This window comes from Festucalex cinctus, chromosome 1 (genome assembly GCF_051991245.1).
Source record: "Festucalex cinctus isolate MCC-2025b chromosome 1, RoL_Fcin_1.0, whole genome shotgun sequence".
Lineage (NCBI taxonomy): Eukaryota > Metazoa > Chordata > Actinopteri > Syngnathiformes > Syngnathidae > Festucalex > Festucalex cinctus.
The window spans coordinates 48,242,202-48,261,035 of NC_135411.1; the positions used below are offsets into that span (position 1 = coordinate 48,242,202).

At 39.4% G+C, this 18,834-nt stretch overlaps 1 protein-coding gene across 2 annotated transcripts in view; it reads left to right on the forward strand.

The window, feature by feature from the left end:
* Positions 1-18,834, forward strand: part of cacna1ha (calcium channel, voltage-dependent, T type, alpha 1H subunit a) — a 112,198-nt gene that overhangs the window by 63,610 nt on the left and 29,754 nt on the right. For both annotated transcript variants that reach the window (XM_077539356.1, XM_077539364.1), the window contains exons 8-13: positions 666-758; positions 3,582-3,820; positions 10,193-10,725; positions 15,512-15,678; positions 15,849-16,043; positions 18,336-18,487. In XM_077539356.1, the coding sequence (XP_077395482.1) occupies positions 666-758; positions 3,582-3,820; positions 10,193-10,725; positions 15,512-15,678; positions 15,849-16,043; positions 18,336-18,487 (1,379 nt within the window). The remainder of the gene's footprint in view (positions 1-665; positions 759-3,581; positions 3,821-10,192; positions 10,726-15,511; positions 15,679-15,848; positions 16,044-18,335; positions 18,488-18,834) is intronic.

The following is an 18,834-nucleotide window of genomic DNA, read 5'->3' on the forward strand; positions in this document are numbered from 1 at the left end:
TTTTTTGTTTTATTCAAATTTTAATTAATTAATCACATTTATTGACCATATCATTTTGACCCTGCGATTGGCTGGCAACCAGTCCAGGGTGTCCCCCGCCTACTGCCCAAAGCCAGTTGAGATAGGCTCCAGCGACCCTTGTGATGAATAAGCGGTCAAGAAAATGGATGGATGGATGAATCAATTTTGACCATTTATGAGACAATAAATAACGAAGACATGATGTCTGTACTTTTTACTGTTGGTGTGTTTCTGCATAGGTAAAAATCCTGTCCCAGCACGACTTACAGTATATTTCATTCTTCCTCATGACATTGCTCCATGGCCAGGGTAGTTTTGGCTGTAATGTGCTTTGCAAGCTGAGGTGTAAATGTTGAGGTGTGAGTTTATTATTGGCTTGGCTGAGCTCAGCCGCTGATTTCAGGTGTCAGCATTTCAAGTACTCATTAGTACGTGGACTCCACCAAGGAGCTGTGTCAGTCCTTTGATGCATGCACACACACATGCACACCCCCACACACGAACAGTGTATGGTTTATTTGTAATAGACTATACTAGCCAAAGTAACACATTTAAGTAGTGCACACATTTAAGGGTATAAGTGTTCAATTCTGTATATTCACTCGACTAACTACTACTTCCTCATCTCTCTCTGTCTCAACCAGGTCATCACACTGGAAGGATGGGTGGATATCATGTATTATGTCATGGATGCTCATTCATTCTACAATTTTATATATTTTATACTGCTCATTATTGTAAGTAACCACTTTCTTTTTTTTTGTTATTGTGTGCAAACTTACCTATGAATGTTAGCATACAGATGCTCTTCTTCTTATGTTAAAAAATGCATTACCTGGTGGTTTAATTCTAGTTGCACTCAACATTATTCATTCATTTTTCTTCATCCCTAGGATCCCAAAAGGTGTTTTTTACTGTCAATTTTGTCATACTTAGAGCTAAGTGAATTATTCTTGTGGGTCAGTAATGTTGGGGTTTGGCCATGTAAGCGTCTCGTGAAGGAAACTTCAGTCTTGCTGCAGGTTTTCTTCAGCCATTTGTGGCTCTCAAGATTTGGTTGGCAGCAGTTAATACTGTTGATTAAGTGGAAATTAAAATGATCATGACTTTTGGATAATCCAGAGCAAATCTAGGAGGTTGTCATAGTTGGCCAACCACCTATCAATTCATCCAGACATTGTCTATATCCTGTTCAGGGTCATGGGGACATGGAGCCTGTTGTGGATGGGAGAATGATGGACTGGTTACCAGTCACTGATAGAAAGAGACAAAACACAGTAGAGTGTATTTTATTGTATTTTTTTTTTAGTTGAGAAGGTGTGCAAAGTACATTTATAAGGAACTACAAGCGATGTCCACTGACAGTTTTTGCTAATGACATCATAGATCTGTGAACTGGGCACTTGGAGACCAACTCAACTCAACGCAACTTTATTTATAAAGCGCTTTAAGAGCAGGCATTGCTGTATAAAAAGTGGTGTACATAAACATAAATATCAGGTTTGCAGTAAACAAGAAGAAAGCAAACATTTTGAAGTGCGAATACAAGTTTTTTTTTTTTTTTTTTTTTTTTTTACAAGTAAATACATTTTAGATCAGTAAATAAATAAGAAGTAGGCGAGTGAATAAATAGATAAATAAATGCATAAATAAGTAGACTAAACATCAAACTCATACACACCACAAAACACCAAGAACAAGTCTCATGGTGCGCCAAAAGCCGAAGAATACAGATGTGTCTTAAGGCGTGTTTTAAAAGAGGGGGATTGCTTAACATTTAGAGGAAGGTCGTTCCAAAGGGAGGAACCGGCAACAGCAAAGGCTCGATCTCCTCTAAGCCTCCGCTTAGCCCTCAATACCTCCAATTGAGTCTGGTCTGCTGACCTGAGGCACCGGGCAGGTGTGTAGGGGTGCAAGAGCTCGGCCAGATAAGGTGGGGCAAGACCATTGAGAGATTTGAAAACAAATAGAAGAATCTTAAAGTGGATTCTAAATCTCACGGGCAACCAGTGAAGAGAGGCCAGAATAGGGGTTATGTGTTCCCTCTTACGGGCACCAGTAAGGAGACGAGCAGCAGCATTTTGGACAAGCTGTTATCATATTTCTGAGTAACAATACAATGACATCCACCACACATATCTGCGGCGCTCAGAATCTGTTGATCTGCACCTCAACCAATTTCAAACCACATTACAGTACCTGTGGCAATAGTTAGACGTGGTTTCAGCAAGTTAATCTACATTCAGGCACATAAATTGTGAGGTGAACCTTGCGCATGTCAAAAGAAATGTCCTCAGTATGCCAAAACGCCCAGCATGTTGCAGAGGGATGAACCAAATTTCCAAACAAATGCATCGAGACTTGAGTCGATACGAAAACCAAGGCACGCCGGTTTTTATGCTCAAGCTCAACCATGCTGTAGCCTGTCTGAATATAGAGCTCATTCATTGTGTTGCTGTGAATTTTATTTGTGTTGAATTTAAAATGTGTAAATTTGTAGATCTCATATGAATAATAGTTCGGTGCAACTGAAGGCCAATCTTCCTTTTGCTTGTATACCAAAACCAATTGCAAGTCCTTTTTTATTTATTTATTTATTTTTTTTTCTACTCATATGACGGGTGAAAAAGAAAACTTCAGGTTGACATTTTTAAGATTTACAGATGTGAAAACAAAACCTTTACTGAAGTTGGAGCATGAATAAAATAGACACAAACACTGAACTCAGCACTTACAGAAGTACACACGCATTTCTTCAGTACAATTCATTTCACTTGCCTCTGTAAAATCTGCACTATTGCTTTGGGTTTGAGTTCTCAGCCAATTTGCATATGTTTAACATGTTGCTCCTGGAAGATGCGCTTGTGTACTTGCAGTTCAGTTCTTCTTTCTGAAACCCGGAATAACCTTTCTAAGCTCCGCTTTCAGCACAGCTCCCTTCTGCTGTATTGCTGTGTCGTCTTCTATCGCGTATAATTTCCCTTATCATGCTTTTGTGTAGGTTTTCAAAGATCCCAGCTTAAGCGATATTTTGCACTGCTCGATGAGCTTGCCGTCTGCCTGTCGTTTGATGTAAAAGTGCTTATTATGCATTTGGAGAATAGCTGGGAAAATTGAGGGCAAGAAAATAGGCTGTTATGGAGAAGCTGAAAAAAACAGATCATAAATTATAGAAAAAAAAGAAGATCATAGAAAATAATTAAATCTCAGAGCATGCATATCACATTTCCTTGTCCTAGTTAATTAATAACCCATGGTCATGATATGTCAAATAAGCATTTTGATTGATGACTAACTTTCTGTTCAAGACCTATCTTCATATTTATGAGACTTGATCATGTTTGAATGATACGTTTTCTGTTTTTTTTTGTTTTTTTATCATCATTGTTTAGTGAAGCTCTGACTCTTAATTAGATGGAGGTCATACTGTAATAACAGCTAACAGTTCTGTCCTCGTAAAAAGTCAATAAATTAGTTGATTTAATTATTGTAAGGTGGTGACAGATGTCTTTAGCTATTTTATTATCAAGGTGCTTGCTTATCTTTCCCTCTCCAACTAGGTGGGATCTTTCTTCATGATCAACTTGTGCCTCGTGGTCATCGCCACCCAGTTCTCAGAGACAAAGCAACGGGAGAACGCTCTTATGCGGGAGCAGCGCGCTCGCTACATGTCCAATGATTCCACCCTTGCCAGTTACAGTGAGCCCGGCTCGTGCTATGAGGAGATGCTGCGCTACATCAGTCACCTTTACCGCAAGTTAACGCGCAGACTGCAAAGGATATACTCTGGATGGCACAGGTCAGATTATGGACTGCGTGTTATACAAAACAGAGAGTGGAATACTTTGAAACGTTTTCAAAAACATGATGAGACAAAATTCCATTTTAGCTTATCTTATTATTGGAAGCTTTAGTAAATCAGGGGTGGGCAACTTAAATGCTGGATGCAAATACAAAGGACCTCTTACATAAAAATTACCATTAAAGGACGGCACAAAACTGCTTTACAGCAAGCCAACATTAATTGTAAGAACTCATTTTGTACATTTTTCACAAAAAATCAACTCACTTACAATTTTAATATTGAGGCACTATATGTTTGTCCTGCGTATCATTTTAAATCCACAAAGAATTAATAGACTCACGATGTAGTACAGGGAATTGCAACTGTCGTCTGTAGTGGAGATATTGCAAATTGAAAGTACAGTTGATGCATATTCGCAGTTCGGCACCTGCATATTCACATATTTGCAAATTTTCTTTTCTTTTGTTTTTCAAAAAAAATGACCCCAATAGTTTGACATTAACAAATATTATGAATGTCATACGCAAACATTTATTAAATGCTGTACTTTAATTAGTGACGTGCAGTGAGCTCTAGGCTTGGGTAGGAAGGCAGTCGTAATTGAAACATACACACCAATTACAAATGTGTGTGTTGGCAGGCGAGTGTACAACATATCCTAGGGCAGGGGTCCCCAAGTTCGGTCCTCGAGAGCCCCTATCCAGCCTCTTTTCCATGTCTCCGTCCTTCAGCACAGCTGAATCTAATGATCAGCTAATCAGCAAGCTTTGCAGAAGCCTGATAACGATCCTGATCATGAATCAGGTGTGTTAGTGGAGAGAAACATGGAAAACAGGCTGGATAGGGGCTCTCGAAGACCGAACTTGGAGACCCCTGTCCACGTGACCATATTCCCCCCCGCGCCCCAAAAAGAGGACACTCGGCCTAACTCCCTTGAACATATAAATTGATATTTATTTGATAGTTGATTGTTTCTTTTATTTTACTTTTAACTTTCTTTATTTGTTTATGTGTTTATATATATATATATATATATATATATATATATATATATATATATATATATATTCAATAAACTTCAACTTCAACTAATATACTTAAATACGATACTCTGTTTACTCCAAGATGCTATACATTCAAACTATTTTAATGCATGCCTCCTCTGTATTGTTAGAAACAAAAATTTCTTGACAAAAATGATTATGACAGACACAATGTTTTAAGCGCATTTTTTGGCCCGCAAACAAATTGGGATGAGCGAGGTTCGTACCCTTCGCCCCTCGTGAGGCAGCTCATTACTTCACCACTCAGCTAAAACTCTGGGCCACAGTTGCAGCCGAGGACAATATTTGAACGCTAACTGATGTACGCAAATGAGTGTCTGCCCGTCGCAATAAACACGGTGCAGTGCACTCCGCCTCCCATTTGCCGCACAACGAAAACCGGACAATTTCATTCATTAATAAAAACCCATCCGGACACCCGGAAAGGATGTAATCAAGTGGACATCTCCCTGTAAAACAGTCTAATTCTTTGCAAAATCAAGCTAGCAATAGCAATGACAAAGATCATGTAAAGTGAAACATCCACAAAACCAATATTTCCTTATGTAGTATTCTTTGTGAAAAGTATGAATAATTCTCTAATCACTATTTTGCTGAAGATCTGGTAGCTAAGGCATTGGTCTCCCATCCTTCAAAAGATTAAGTTTTTTTCCTCAAAAGAAAGTCGTGAAAATAGTTTTATATTTCCCAGAGTGGCGTCATCATACCGGCGTACTTTGCACTAAGTGAATTCACGAATGCATTGTGCGAACGTATGTTCGCATAGAAATAATACGTAAAAAGGCTGCGTAGCAATCTGCCTATTTGCGTAAAGGACTTTTCTAGTGGGAAACTGACTACGTATGCGCGAACACACATCGCTACTCACAAAGGCTGCTGGAGGCATCGGAGGCGTGTGCCTTCAGCAGGAGAATTTTGCGGCATTTTTGCCTGCAGGCCAGAAGAAGTCGTGAGTCCTTTTTATTGAACTACAAAAATCGCCAGATGTTGTCACTTTCAAATCTATATAGGTAGTGTTGGCTATGTGAAATGCAAAAAAATAAAAAAATCAATGGAAGAAGCCAATTTGTCTCATTTCAGCCCCGGTGAGGCAGTGCCTACCTTGCCTGCCCTGACCACACGTCACTTTAATGCACGTAGTTATGTTTATTGCTACCTTTATCGTAACCATACACTGTCAGCTAAAGGATCATCTGTGGTCAAAATCTATAGTGTGATAAATCTGCGTTAATACGTGATTAATACGATAATTTTTTTTGTAATTAAATAATTAGTTAATGCTTTAACTTTGACAGCACGAATGCTATCATAACCTTAAACAATGGAAGATGCACAAGACCAAATTCACAAAAGGATTGCCTCGCTTTTGTGTGGCTCAAACCAGTAAAAATGAAGAAAACAATTAGTGTTCACAAAGCACGCATAGACGGTGAAATGCTTCACAAACTGTGCTGCCAAGCAGATTGGGTTTCAGTGCGCTGGTACTATTTACGTGTATTTAAATGAGGTACTATGCAAACATATGGCAGAAAAACCACCCACCTCTATGCAAATGAGCCTCATTGATAAACAGAGTCACTAACTTACTCACGAACACCAGCGCTAATAGCCACGCACAGTTTGACACAAATAAGGTCTTTAGAAAGCGGGTGTAAACTATTCGCTCTGCTAAAGCAGCAATTGTTGCCAGTCGTGCTTGGAGTGAATATTTAGCAGGATAAGCTTTTGTATTTAATGAGCTCTGAGGAATGGGTTCACACTGGCTCAATCTAAAACGCTTAATGTAATACAAGGCAATGTATGTTAATGTCAGAAACAACCAATCGTTATCGAAATTCATGAAAATTTTACATATGTTCACTACAACTTCTGAAAATATCAAACCATTCGCCACCTATTTTATATATTATGGCCGTTATGTGTTTTCTTCTCCATATAAAAAGCTTGTAACGCCACTTGATCTCTGAAAACTGCGATCAATCTTTACCAAAATTTATGTTGATATCTATACCAATGTCCACATCGGTCTCTGAAAATTGCACTCATATTTAGGATGTTATGGACATTGTCACATCTTCCGCTTCATGGCCACTCACTGCATCTTAAAGGAATACTTGACTCATTGAGCCATATTCAACAGTAAAAAGTTAACGTTTTGTCCAGAATTAATTTGATAACTTTAACTTAACAACTAGAAGTGCAATTTCTGAAGAAATTGCATGGGAATGCTGAAAGCTGAATGCTAATAGCTCAATGCTAAGATTTGAATGCATGTGGAATGCTTATGAAGTAAATTGAGAGATAAATTATGAAATTATTGGACAATGCACTTTACCAACGGTGCCACCGAGCAGTATCAGGCACCTGGTAATGATGATAAGTTATATGTATGACAATGGTCATGGAAAGTAATACAGTTTTCCCTCGTTTTCCGCTGGGGTTAGGTTCCAAAAAATACCCGCAATAAATGAAATCCGCGAAGTAGTTAGCTTTGTTTTACAACTCTTATAAATGTTTTAAGGCTCTAAAATCCCCTACCGCACAATTTATACACTTTTCTCATTGAGGCATTTACATGTTCTCACATTTCTCTCTTGTTCAAACATTGACAATGTTCAAACCTTCATAAATTTTATAAAATGGGTATATTACTGTAAAAAAATATGCAAAATTGCACTTAAAAAAAATCCACGATACAGCGAGACCGCGAAAAGTGAACCGCGTTATAGCGAGGGAAGACTGTACTTAGAAAAGGTTTAGTGTCTGTCCCATTGAAAATGAATGAGGAAAAGTTGATATTAAACATTAAATTGTGCAAAATATTGTAAGTAATGTGGAATCAGATGATATATACCCCAGGAGGCGTGAATTTTTTAATCTAGTTGAAATTTGAACAATGTAAATTGGAAGTATTTTGTGGGAGTTGTTATGCGGCAAAAACGCGTGGAGAGTAAAAATCACTATCACATTAATACCTTTAATTAATTAATTAATACCTTTAAAAACTAAGGGGTATATTCACTAAGAATGCGCTGTGTCCGGTAATAGCGTGAAATATTGCACCACAACTGCACCCGCAGTCTGCGCCCAGTTACCAACCTATTCACTAAGGATATTGCTCTAATCATATACCGGCGCAAACACACCCACGAAATGACAGCTTGGAGCAAATTTGCACCTGATTTACCACACATGCCAATGGATTTGCGCCAAGAACATGGTTGTTATAGTAACAGTTGCGAGAAAGATGACATAATCAGAAAGCGAGGTTGGACCGACAGTAAGCATTTAGAGCGCCATTAAGCTGTACAGAGCAGAGAGGACGACAACGACGTCATTCGTTCATACAGTACAAATTATTGGTGCGATCGTTTTTTAGAAATATATTTTGAGAGGTTGGCGTGGGTGTACAGTATGTATCTGGCACATAAGAATGATCGTAAAATGCCTCCCCGCAATTACCGATCAGCTCGGGTTACGTTATGTCCCAAACCAATATAGAAAAATCTCTCTCTCTCTCTCTCTCTCTCTCTCTCTCTCTCTCTCTCTCTCTCTCTCTCTCTCTCTCTCTCTCTCTCTCTCTCTCTCTCTCTCTCTCTCTGTCTCTCTCTCTTTCTCTCCTCTTTGCGTGATCTGCCGTGCATGTTGTGCTGCAAATGGCATGCACTGCTGTCATGATCCTGGGATCGAGGTTGCGGCAGGTTAATACATGCTTTCCAAAAAAATTATTTGCGTCATGCAAACGCGGTGTGGCTATTTGCGCTGGCGTTAGTGAATTAGACGCTGTATATCAATGAGTCTCATTTGCATTGGGGTGGGCATTGCATCAAATGTATGCAAATTACCTTTTACATACGCGCAAATAACACCGGCGCACAGTGGCACATTCTGTTTGGCTGCGCACTTAGTGACGGATTTCCCTATCTGCACGTGTTTAGTGAATTAGGCGCTCCCAGATTTCTCTATTTTTGCCGGTTAGCGCTGTGCAAAGGCAACGCAAACCTTTAGTGAATAGGCCCCTACATTTGCCACATGCTGTCGAATGAAGATGACATCACCTGTACTGAGGAAGTAGGTAGCGACCAATCATGGCTCACCTGTTTTCTGGGTTTGATCAGAAACCTGAGCCATGATTGGTTGTTTCCTGAGCACGGGTTGTGTCATCTCCAGTCGACAGCAAATGTCAAAATTCGTTGTTAAAATGTATTCATTGTTCATGAAAAATAATGAAGTTATCACATTAAATATAGATAACATATTATCTTGTTACTGTTGAAAATGGCTCAGTGAGTCAAGTATCCCTTTAAAGGTGCATTGTGCCATTTAAAAGGGTAATATTTAAACTTTTTTCTAAATAATGCATGTTCCACCAATGCCTAGATGAGTACAAAAAAAGAGCCGTGACAGTTTTACTCTGACTGCACCTATCAGCTTTTATCTTCCCATTTATAGTAGAGTGTGCGGACCCTGCACACGCCACAGTTCCTTTGGGGAGGAGAGTGATGGAGTGGTGGACTGGTCATGCGCGTTCCCGCGGAGTAACTGACATGTGGCGTGCACTTAAGATCGTGCACGTACTCGTTCGCGCAGCATAAACGAGCATGACACATGCTGCAGTTACGCTTTGGGCCAGAGGTGGCAGTTGCGAGTACATAAGTGACAAACTTCACAAAGATCCTTTAATGTCACTTAATGAAAGAACTCTTAATTAATGTGCATAAAATACAAACAATTACCACACTATTCAGGATTTTATGGGCATTAAGCCTTTTTCTCAGTATATAGTTGCACTCACAAGTTTACATATCCAGCACAACTGTACATAAAACGTTTTAGACAGTCCCGTTTGCACCTCTTCAGTCAGGGCCCCAAGCTCGCGTTCCGAAAATGTCATCTGCCATTGTTTTGCCACAGTGTTCTTGGCGTAAAGCCAGCATTTATACTTTGCCATGTGTGGCTTATTGCAGTTAGGGGGAAATCTAGGGCAAACTTAAGTTGCCAAACTTTGTGGCTGTGTGACTAGCGCAATGTCCTTTGTGAATAGGACGTCAAGATGGAGCAAAATGCGGGTGCAAATGAGGTGCAATTAAAGGTGCTATAACAGCCACAGTTTATTCTTTGTGAATTTGGCCCTCGGTGGGATACACAGGTTGTCATCTAATCATGTTTTACTGGATTTGGTTTGCACAATTTTAATATTGTATTCCAGAAATATTTCTCCCAAAACAATCAAAAAGGTCCACTAAGAATTATCAATTGTTCCATCATATTGTTTTTTTTGTTTTTGTTTTTTCTTTACCAGTAAACGGCGTAAAAAGGTAAACCCTAACAGCAGTGGAGGAGGCAGTAATGGCGGAGGTAATGGACATGGCCATGGCTCGAGCAGGGGCACGGGCCCAGGTAGCGCTTTGTGGTTGAGGCCAATACACAGCCTGCTGCAGCACCACCAGCACCAGCACTGTCGGCTCCCCAATGGGGGGCAGCATATGAGCAGCGTGGCCAGCACCGAACACTTGGCTGGAGAAGGAGGTGTCGGAGGAGCCGTGGAACTGGAGATGAAGGCACTTCCTGTTAGTAAAGGAAGTCGGAACGGAAATAGCAGTGGCGGCCATCAGTCGGCTGTCACCCAAGGCATGGGGGCCTTGCTCAGGAGACTCAACGGAGGGATGAACTACCCGACCATTCTGCCATCATTTGTGTGCAGCTACAGCAGCAAGACACCACCACCTCACTCGCAGCAAGGCGGCTGCAGTCCGGATCAGCATCCGCCAAACCACTCCACGTCCGAACAAACAGAAAAACTCAACAAGCTCTACCAGCTTGTGGGACAGCACAGTAAGATGATACACACTCAAACAACCGACATAGACATGTAGAACGTATGACACAGACAAACATACATCAACATCAAACATAAATCAACTTTAGTGAGCTTGTAGACCTCATATTCTTCTAGAGCTGCTCAATTATTTTGACAATAATTGAAATCACGATTATTCAAATGATTATTTATTTTTTGGTACAAAACAAGAACATTTTTAAAATAAAAAAAATATTAAAATATTAAGACCAATTAAAAAAAAGAGAAACATTATAATTATGTAAGTTCCTTTTGGACCAAACAGACTTTATTTATTTATTTATTTATTTATTTATTTATGGTGGCAAAAACTTGAAGTTGGAGTGCAGCTTGTGCACTGTGCAGTAGGACGATCATTTGTTTTTTGGTACAAAACAAGAAAATGTTTACACATTTATATTAAGAGTCTTAATATTTTTAAATGTGAAAACATTTCCTTGTTTTGCTGAAATTGGTCTTAATTTAAAACAATTTTTAAAGAAATAGAAACACTATAGTTACGCAAGTTTGTTATGCAAGTATGTTTTTTGGACCAAACCACATTTATAACAATATATATTTATATTTATTTATTTATGTTGGAAAAAACATGAAGTTGTAGTGCAGCATGTGCACTGTGCAGTAGGACGATCACTTACTTTTTGGTACAAAAAAAGAAAACGGTTAAAAAAAAATGAAAAAAAAAGACAAAGGACTTTTTTTGAAACACGTTAATTATGCAGGTTCTTTTTGGATGAAACAAAATTTATTAAGTTAGTTATTTGAAAATTTACAACATTTGCAAATCTATAGATTTAAACAATTTTTTTATGATTATGCTAATTTTGTAATTGTAGAGTGTAATAATTTAAATTGTAATTTAATTTTGATTAATTTCACGGCGCCATTTCTTCTTTCAATCCTATAAACAGGTCATTGTCTTGTCAAATGCCCATTGGAGCAGAACAGGATTGATTGACCTGATGCTGATCAATGGATGCTGATGATGATTAAAAAAATAAATAAATAAATAATATATCATGTGGGATCATTTACTCACTTGAGTCCTTTTTATTTCTATGGGAGCGATGAACTATGATTAGGTTGGGAAAATCCCGCACGCTTACTTACTTAGAGCCAGCTACTTTGGCATGATAGCCATAGCACATACACAGCATGTAGCAATGTAATCATTTCCTGAAAATGTAATGGCGCCTGAAAATATAATATAATTTATAATTTAAATAAAATATAATTTGCACTTAATTAAAATGTAATAAAACCCAACAATGTCATAATGTCAATGTCATAATGTCATAAAAGCTACACCCACTTGATTAGAACTGCACTGTCACAAAGACTTCTGGGATATAATAGACAATAATGGAAGAAACTATTACATTATCAGTAAAAATGTTTTTACAATATTAGTCTGGATTTTTTAAATGACGTTTTTGGTGAAATTATTATTATTATTATTATTTATTTTTTTTACATTATTATTTTTATTTTTATTTTTTTACAGTTTTGATCGAGTTAAGTGCAAATGTTATTCAATTTTCAGGAAATTACTACATTATAGGGTGCTACACCTGCTTCCTAAGCTGCCAAAAACACTTGGTGATGAATTCCGAAGTCTTGCATTAAGCATGGTTGCCAAAACACTGACAGCCACAAAATGAGATTCACCAATATGACGAGGTGTCTTATCATTCATTACATTCATTCCTTACGCCAAGTCCTGCCACCAGATTTGATATAAGTTGTGTCTGTAAAGGTCTGCCGCAAGTGTCTAGAGAAGAACTTAAAAAGGCATGACAGAAAATCCATATTTCAAGCTTTGCATTCATCCTTGCAGAGAGGCGGAGAAACAGGAGAATTGGTACAATCGACATTGTGTGAAAAAATGGCTGTTACAAGGAGGGCAAGTGGGCAGTGAAAGGAATGTCATTCAACTAAAAGTATAAATGGTAATGATAAATGTGGAGGATTAAGTAATAAGACAATACAATTGTATTTGCTTCTTACTTAAACACTATGAAAAATAAAACAATTGGGAGTGTTCTAAACCAATCTCTTTTTTGTTGTATTGGTCTTGGAAGACCACAAGTTGTGCACAGATACATGGCTGCTGACCCTTAAATGTAATTAACCAAGAAAGTATCAGCAACTAAAAGCAACAAATCTAGAACAATAAATGATAAGATCTTGAAGTGTGTTGTCAGAGAGAGAAAATTAACTGAAGAAAACGGCTGTCGAATACAGATGATGTGGCCTGACTGTGGTTCATTCATCTGCTTCAGAGATATGTCGTTCAAATCTGGGCTGGCCTTCCTCCGTGAAGTTTGTGTCTTTTCTGGCTACTTTCCTCCCACTATCTGAACTTGCAAATGTATTTTTTTATTTTTTTTTAATAATAATTAAAGAATCACCCCTAATTCCCCATAAGCTTAAATTTGTCTGACTGCCGCACACCAAGCGAAATGACCGAATTTGACTAAATTGTTGCACAATTTGCTTGGTTGCAAAAGAGGTTTTCACTTGTGGCTGACTGTGAGCAACGAGTTTTGCTGTGGTTCAAAATTTGAATTACAGATGAACAATAATACCATAATACTAAACAATACTATGTTGGAGCATATTATTATTTTACTGTAGTACTGTATTTCATTCCTTTTTTTTTTCATTTCATTTACGGTATTTCTTTATTTCAGTCTTGAAAACAAAATAACTAAATATAGTTAACGGTAAATTATTCATAGTTTCATAATAATCGTTTCAATTTGTCTAACAAGCGAGGTGTGGACAGTCTCTGCATTAGCTGTTGACTGTGGCTGTCAGTAGGTGCGTTTCCATTACCCTCAGTTTTGCGCAAAAGGGAAGTTGTGCAAAAGCAAGCTGGTAATAGAAACACTGGATGTTCGAAAAAAAACAAAACACTCAATATCGCAAAAACGTTTTTACGCTCTCACAAAGGTGGTTTTGACAGGTGTCGAAATAGAAGGATTTTCCAAAAGTGTAATGGAAACACTTTTTGCGCATTCCCTGTAGTCATGTTACACACATCCAGTCACGGAGGAAAGCAATGCAACACGTTGTTTGCCAATGTGTATTTTTATTTACTTGCAATTGACTAATATTTGTTTTGAGAATTATTAACTTCAACATTGTATTTTAGTTTTACATGCTGAAGTGTTTTTTTTTAGACTGCACGTCATGATCGCAAAAGAGAGAGGTGTAACTGAGCGAGGCTTGTTAAGAAGGAGTTGAATAAAAAGAGAGGAGCTTGAAATCTGGTCTGGTTAATTTAGCAAGGAAGATGCCAGAAAACATCAGAATCTTTAAACTATTTGTAACCCACCTTTTACCCAATCTCCGGAAACAACAACATTTTAGGGTTACAAGAAGTAGGAAGTACGGGGCCACTTGTTTTCCTGTCGGAACTGCCTCCTGAGGGGATAACAAATCTTTTTAAGCACAAAGCTATTTAGCTATAGAGCCAATATGCCGCTGTTCAATGCACTTTCCATATCGTTGCGTTACCACGAGCAACAAGCAAGACACGTCATTATTGGAATCCGTTCTATCCGTCTGCACCATACCACGAGTTATAAGCGGCACACACACAACACAACACCACACACACACCAACACCAAATGCCTGAACCCGCCCGATGAGGGCAGAGTGTTTTTAAAGTAATGTAAACAACACCGGGCATCTGTCTTCCGTAAACATCATGAGCATCTCCTAGAGAACAGCGAGAACTCGCGAGACGGGACATTTCGATAATTGCGCCTCATAAGAGAAACGCTCTTCAATGGAAACACCAACAAATTGAAATTGTACTTTATCGAAATAGTACAAAATCGTTTTTATTTTTGCGAAACGGGGTAAAGGAAACACAGCTAGTGCCTGAACCCAAAACTGTGGAACCTCAAAATGTTATTTCCCATGAAAAGAGATTGCAGTTTTTCGATTGCAGTTCATTGGTCGATGTGCGGCAGGGAATCGCCACAATTAATAGGTTTGCAGTTGTTCAGTTTAGTCACTTGATGTGTGCTGCCACTTAGCAGTGTTCTGTTTAAATAGCATAATCAGCTTATTGCCGGGCCTCCTGTTATGGCTCTGATGAAGCTATTTGGCGGAATCTCTTTGTTAAACAGGCTTGTACTTTGATTAACCTACCACCCCCCATGAAAAAAAAGTGAGCGCAGACTTCAAACAGCGCACGTCTCCACTCAGCGATTACACTCATTTTGGGGTAGACAAAGCAATCAATTTCTAAACTACATTTTAGAATAAAGGAACAAAGTGCAGGCACCTTAGCGTCACATCAATTACTCCTTGATGGAGACATTTTATATGGTAAAACAAGTTAATCATACGCCATCCTTATCTGCTACTGCCATAAGACTGCAGTCTGCAGCTCCAGACAGCAATTTCCTCTCCGATGGAGTCGAGTGATCGTTGTCATGCTCGAGCTGTGAATCCACGGGTGACTCAAAAGTGTATTTATTCATGCCTACAGAGTCACCTTAATCTTTACACGTTGACATTCTTGGCTGCTGCTCAGGCCGGTACACTTGCGCTGTGAATGACAATATCATTATGTGACTGCTCTGGAAATATACTATTAAAAGTTCCATTTTTTTGGTATAGTGACATCCACAACATCCACAATATGATTAACTCAAGTCCAGTTCATCTCTTCTACACATGAGCTGACCAATAGAAGCCAGCCTTATGCAACGTGTGACCCTTTCCCATCATGCCCCTGGCAGGTCACCAGAGTGTGCTGTACCAGCTGGCAGGCGTGGTACCAAGTCCACTGCTCCTGGAACTACTGAGCTGCCCTCTCTGTGCCCGCAGCCTGGAGACCTTGGAGCTGGAGTTGGGTGACTCGGAGGCTTGCAAGGGAGAAGCCGATGGACTGCATGACTTCCCCCAGGTCGCTGTGGATGGCAAACATGAGTAGTGTCTAACACAGAGATGAACAGTTCTTTGAGATAAACAATATCACAATTACAGTTAAAAATTGATTTGGCATGGATGTTAAGTAACCATTCATTGATTCACAGATTGCTGATGGTTCCTTTGTTTAAAAATATCCACTTCTAGGGAGGAGATCTGAGAGGCGGGAGAGGTCGAGCTAGACGACACTGCGCTCTGGAATACAAGAACGGAGCACTTCGGGCATGGATGAAGTTCAGGGAGAAACTGAAGAGAATAGTGGAGAGCAAATACTTTAACCGAGGGATCATGATCGCCATCCTCGTCAACACTCTCAGCATGGGGATAGAGTACCATGAGCAGGTAATATGTAAGATGGCTCATTATGGGTTCCATTTTACACAATAACCTTTTGGCCATCTGTTTACATGAGCACCGCGTTTCGGACCTTAGAAATGGACCTAGCTGAACATGTAATTTTTTGGAAAATACAGTGCAAACTACAGGAGGAGGAGTCTAATGTCTATGCTCATGTTATAGACTATGGGGCTGGATTAAAATAAAAATCGATTAATCAATATTTAATAAATTTTCCTTTTCAAGCCTGATATTGATTCATAAACCCATGAATGGATTATTTTAATGTCGCTTTTCCCCAGGATTTTATAAGAAAATCAGATTTTTAAGGCCACATTTTTTTGTGTATTTTACCGTTTTCTTGAAATTTATTGTTTACATAAAGTTAAACATATTTTAATATACAAAATGACTTATTGCACTTATTGCACAATTCTGAATCTTTTAATTTATATTTACAAATTAAATTTGAATTATGAAAATGTGTTCAACTCAGGCACGATGATTGAGTGGTTAGCACGTCCGCTTCCCAGTTCTGAGGACTTGAGTGTTTGAGTCCAGGCTCCGGCCTTCCTGGGTGGAGTTTGCATCTTCTCCCCATGCCCGCGTGGGTCTTCTCCGGGTACTCTTGGTCTCCTCCCACATCCCAAAGACATGCATGGCAGGTTAATTGGGCGCTACGAATTGTCACTAGGTTTGCTTGTGCATGTGGATGGTTGTTCGTCTCTGTGTGCCCTGTGATTGGCTGGCAACCAGTCCAGGGTGTCCCCCGCCTACTGCCTAGAGCCAGCTGAGATAGGCTCCAGCACCCCCCGCGACCCTTGTGGGGAGTAAGCGGTCAAGAAAATGGATGGATGGATGTTCATGTCATCCTTGTTGATGTCAAAGTTTGTGTCACACTTAAGTGATTATAAAATGCTACTTTCATTAATTAGCTAAATCATTTAACCAGTTACTGCCTTGGCAAATTTTAACTTGGAATGTTTGTGGAGTTTTTATCATGTCATTGATATTTAAGCAGAATTGATGTTACATAATTAATCAATATCGGATTGAATTGAAGTGAATCAAATTGGAAAAAAATCTAAATTGAATTGAACTGAACTCCTATAAATTGATACTGAATCGATTGAGGAAATTATAATGGATACCAGCCCTATTATAGACATTAGGAATGACAGGGAAACCATGAGCTTATTACACGTCGACTAAGATGTTGCATAAGTGTCCTGCTCGTTCTGTATTCCTTTTATGAGTACATACTTGTGTGCAGAGGTGTAGGAATGTTGGAAACAAGTCAGACAATGTTTGCATATGTGTGTCTGTCGTCAAAAGAGATATGCCAAGAGACCTAAACAAAGATCGAGACAGGATGTTTATTGAAATGTTTCGTAAAAGCATGAGAAGTATGTTGGTCATGTTTGTGTTCAACATTCATCAATCCATTTTCGGAACCACTTACTCCTCACAAGGGTCAGTAGGGGGTGCTAGAGCCTATCTCAGCTGGCTCTGGGCAGTAGGCGGGGGACACCCTGGACTGGTTGCCAGCCAATCGCAGGGCACACAGAGACCAACAACCATCCACATGCACAAGCAAACCTAGTGACAATTCGGAGCGCCCAATTAACCTGCCATGCATGTCTTTGGAATGTGGGAGGAGACCGGAGGACCCGGAGAAGAACCACACAGGCACGGGGAGAACATGCAAACTCCACCCAGGAAGGTCGGAGCCTGGAGTTGAACCAGAGTCATCAGTACTGGGAGGCGGACGTGCTAACCAGTCAACCACCGTGCCGCCTTGTGTTCAACGTTTATTTTTCAAATTTGATTTCTACTCGAGCAATCTTCACGGGAACTTTATCCTAATTGTTGGTTTAAAAAAAATCTAATCAAACTGTACTGTGAGAGTTCTTAACCAAGCAATGTGGATGTAGATTGAAAGCCTTGTGTTAGGGATCGTCCATTAAACACAATGCGAATATGCAAGCCTGTTAAGCACCTTCAAAGCTCGACTGCAGGGCCTCAGTTGAAGCAACTGGATCACTGACTCTATGGTGGGTTAAGTGAAACAGATCAGTTCTGATAAATTGGAGCTTTTCTGCTCCGTTTGATGGAGTGGGCCTGACTGCCGCTCGGGAACTTGATTGATAATAGTCTTGATTTAGAGCACACACTCCAAAGGGATTCCCAGCTTTAGAGTAATAGAGTGGAAAGATTAACTAACTTCTTCTTTTGGGGTCTTGTTTTTTTTTTGGGTGTTTCACCTTTATCCCTAACCTACTTTTCTCATTCCTGCAGCCAGAGGAGTTGACGGATGTGCTCGAGATCAGCAACATCGTCTTCACTAGCATGTTTGTTTTGGAGATGGGATTCATGCTGCTGGCTTTCGGCCTGTTTGGATACATCAGAAATCCGTACAACATTTTTGACAGCATCATTGTTATCATCAGGTAACCTGCAGGCCGATTCGTTTTACAAACCAAACATATTTCACCCTGGGCCACCGCTGAAAGCATTTCTTCTCCGACTTGTCAACCATTAGCTATCAAGGCTCATACTATCCGTCTTTGTAATGTGCTGACCGACTCATAATGAACTCATGAATCAGTCCAGACCTGCTGCATCATGCATAAAATAACCCACCATAATAATGTGATGTAATGGCACAAACATAATGTGTTACAATAACACTTAAGGATATGTACTCATCATAAAATGAACTGGTGATCATGTTGAGGATTGTGTTTCCTTTATACTTGGAATTGGAACTCATGGCCATCACAGCTACTTCTTCGAT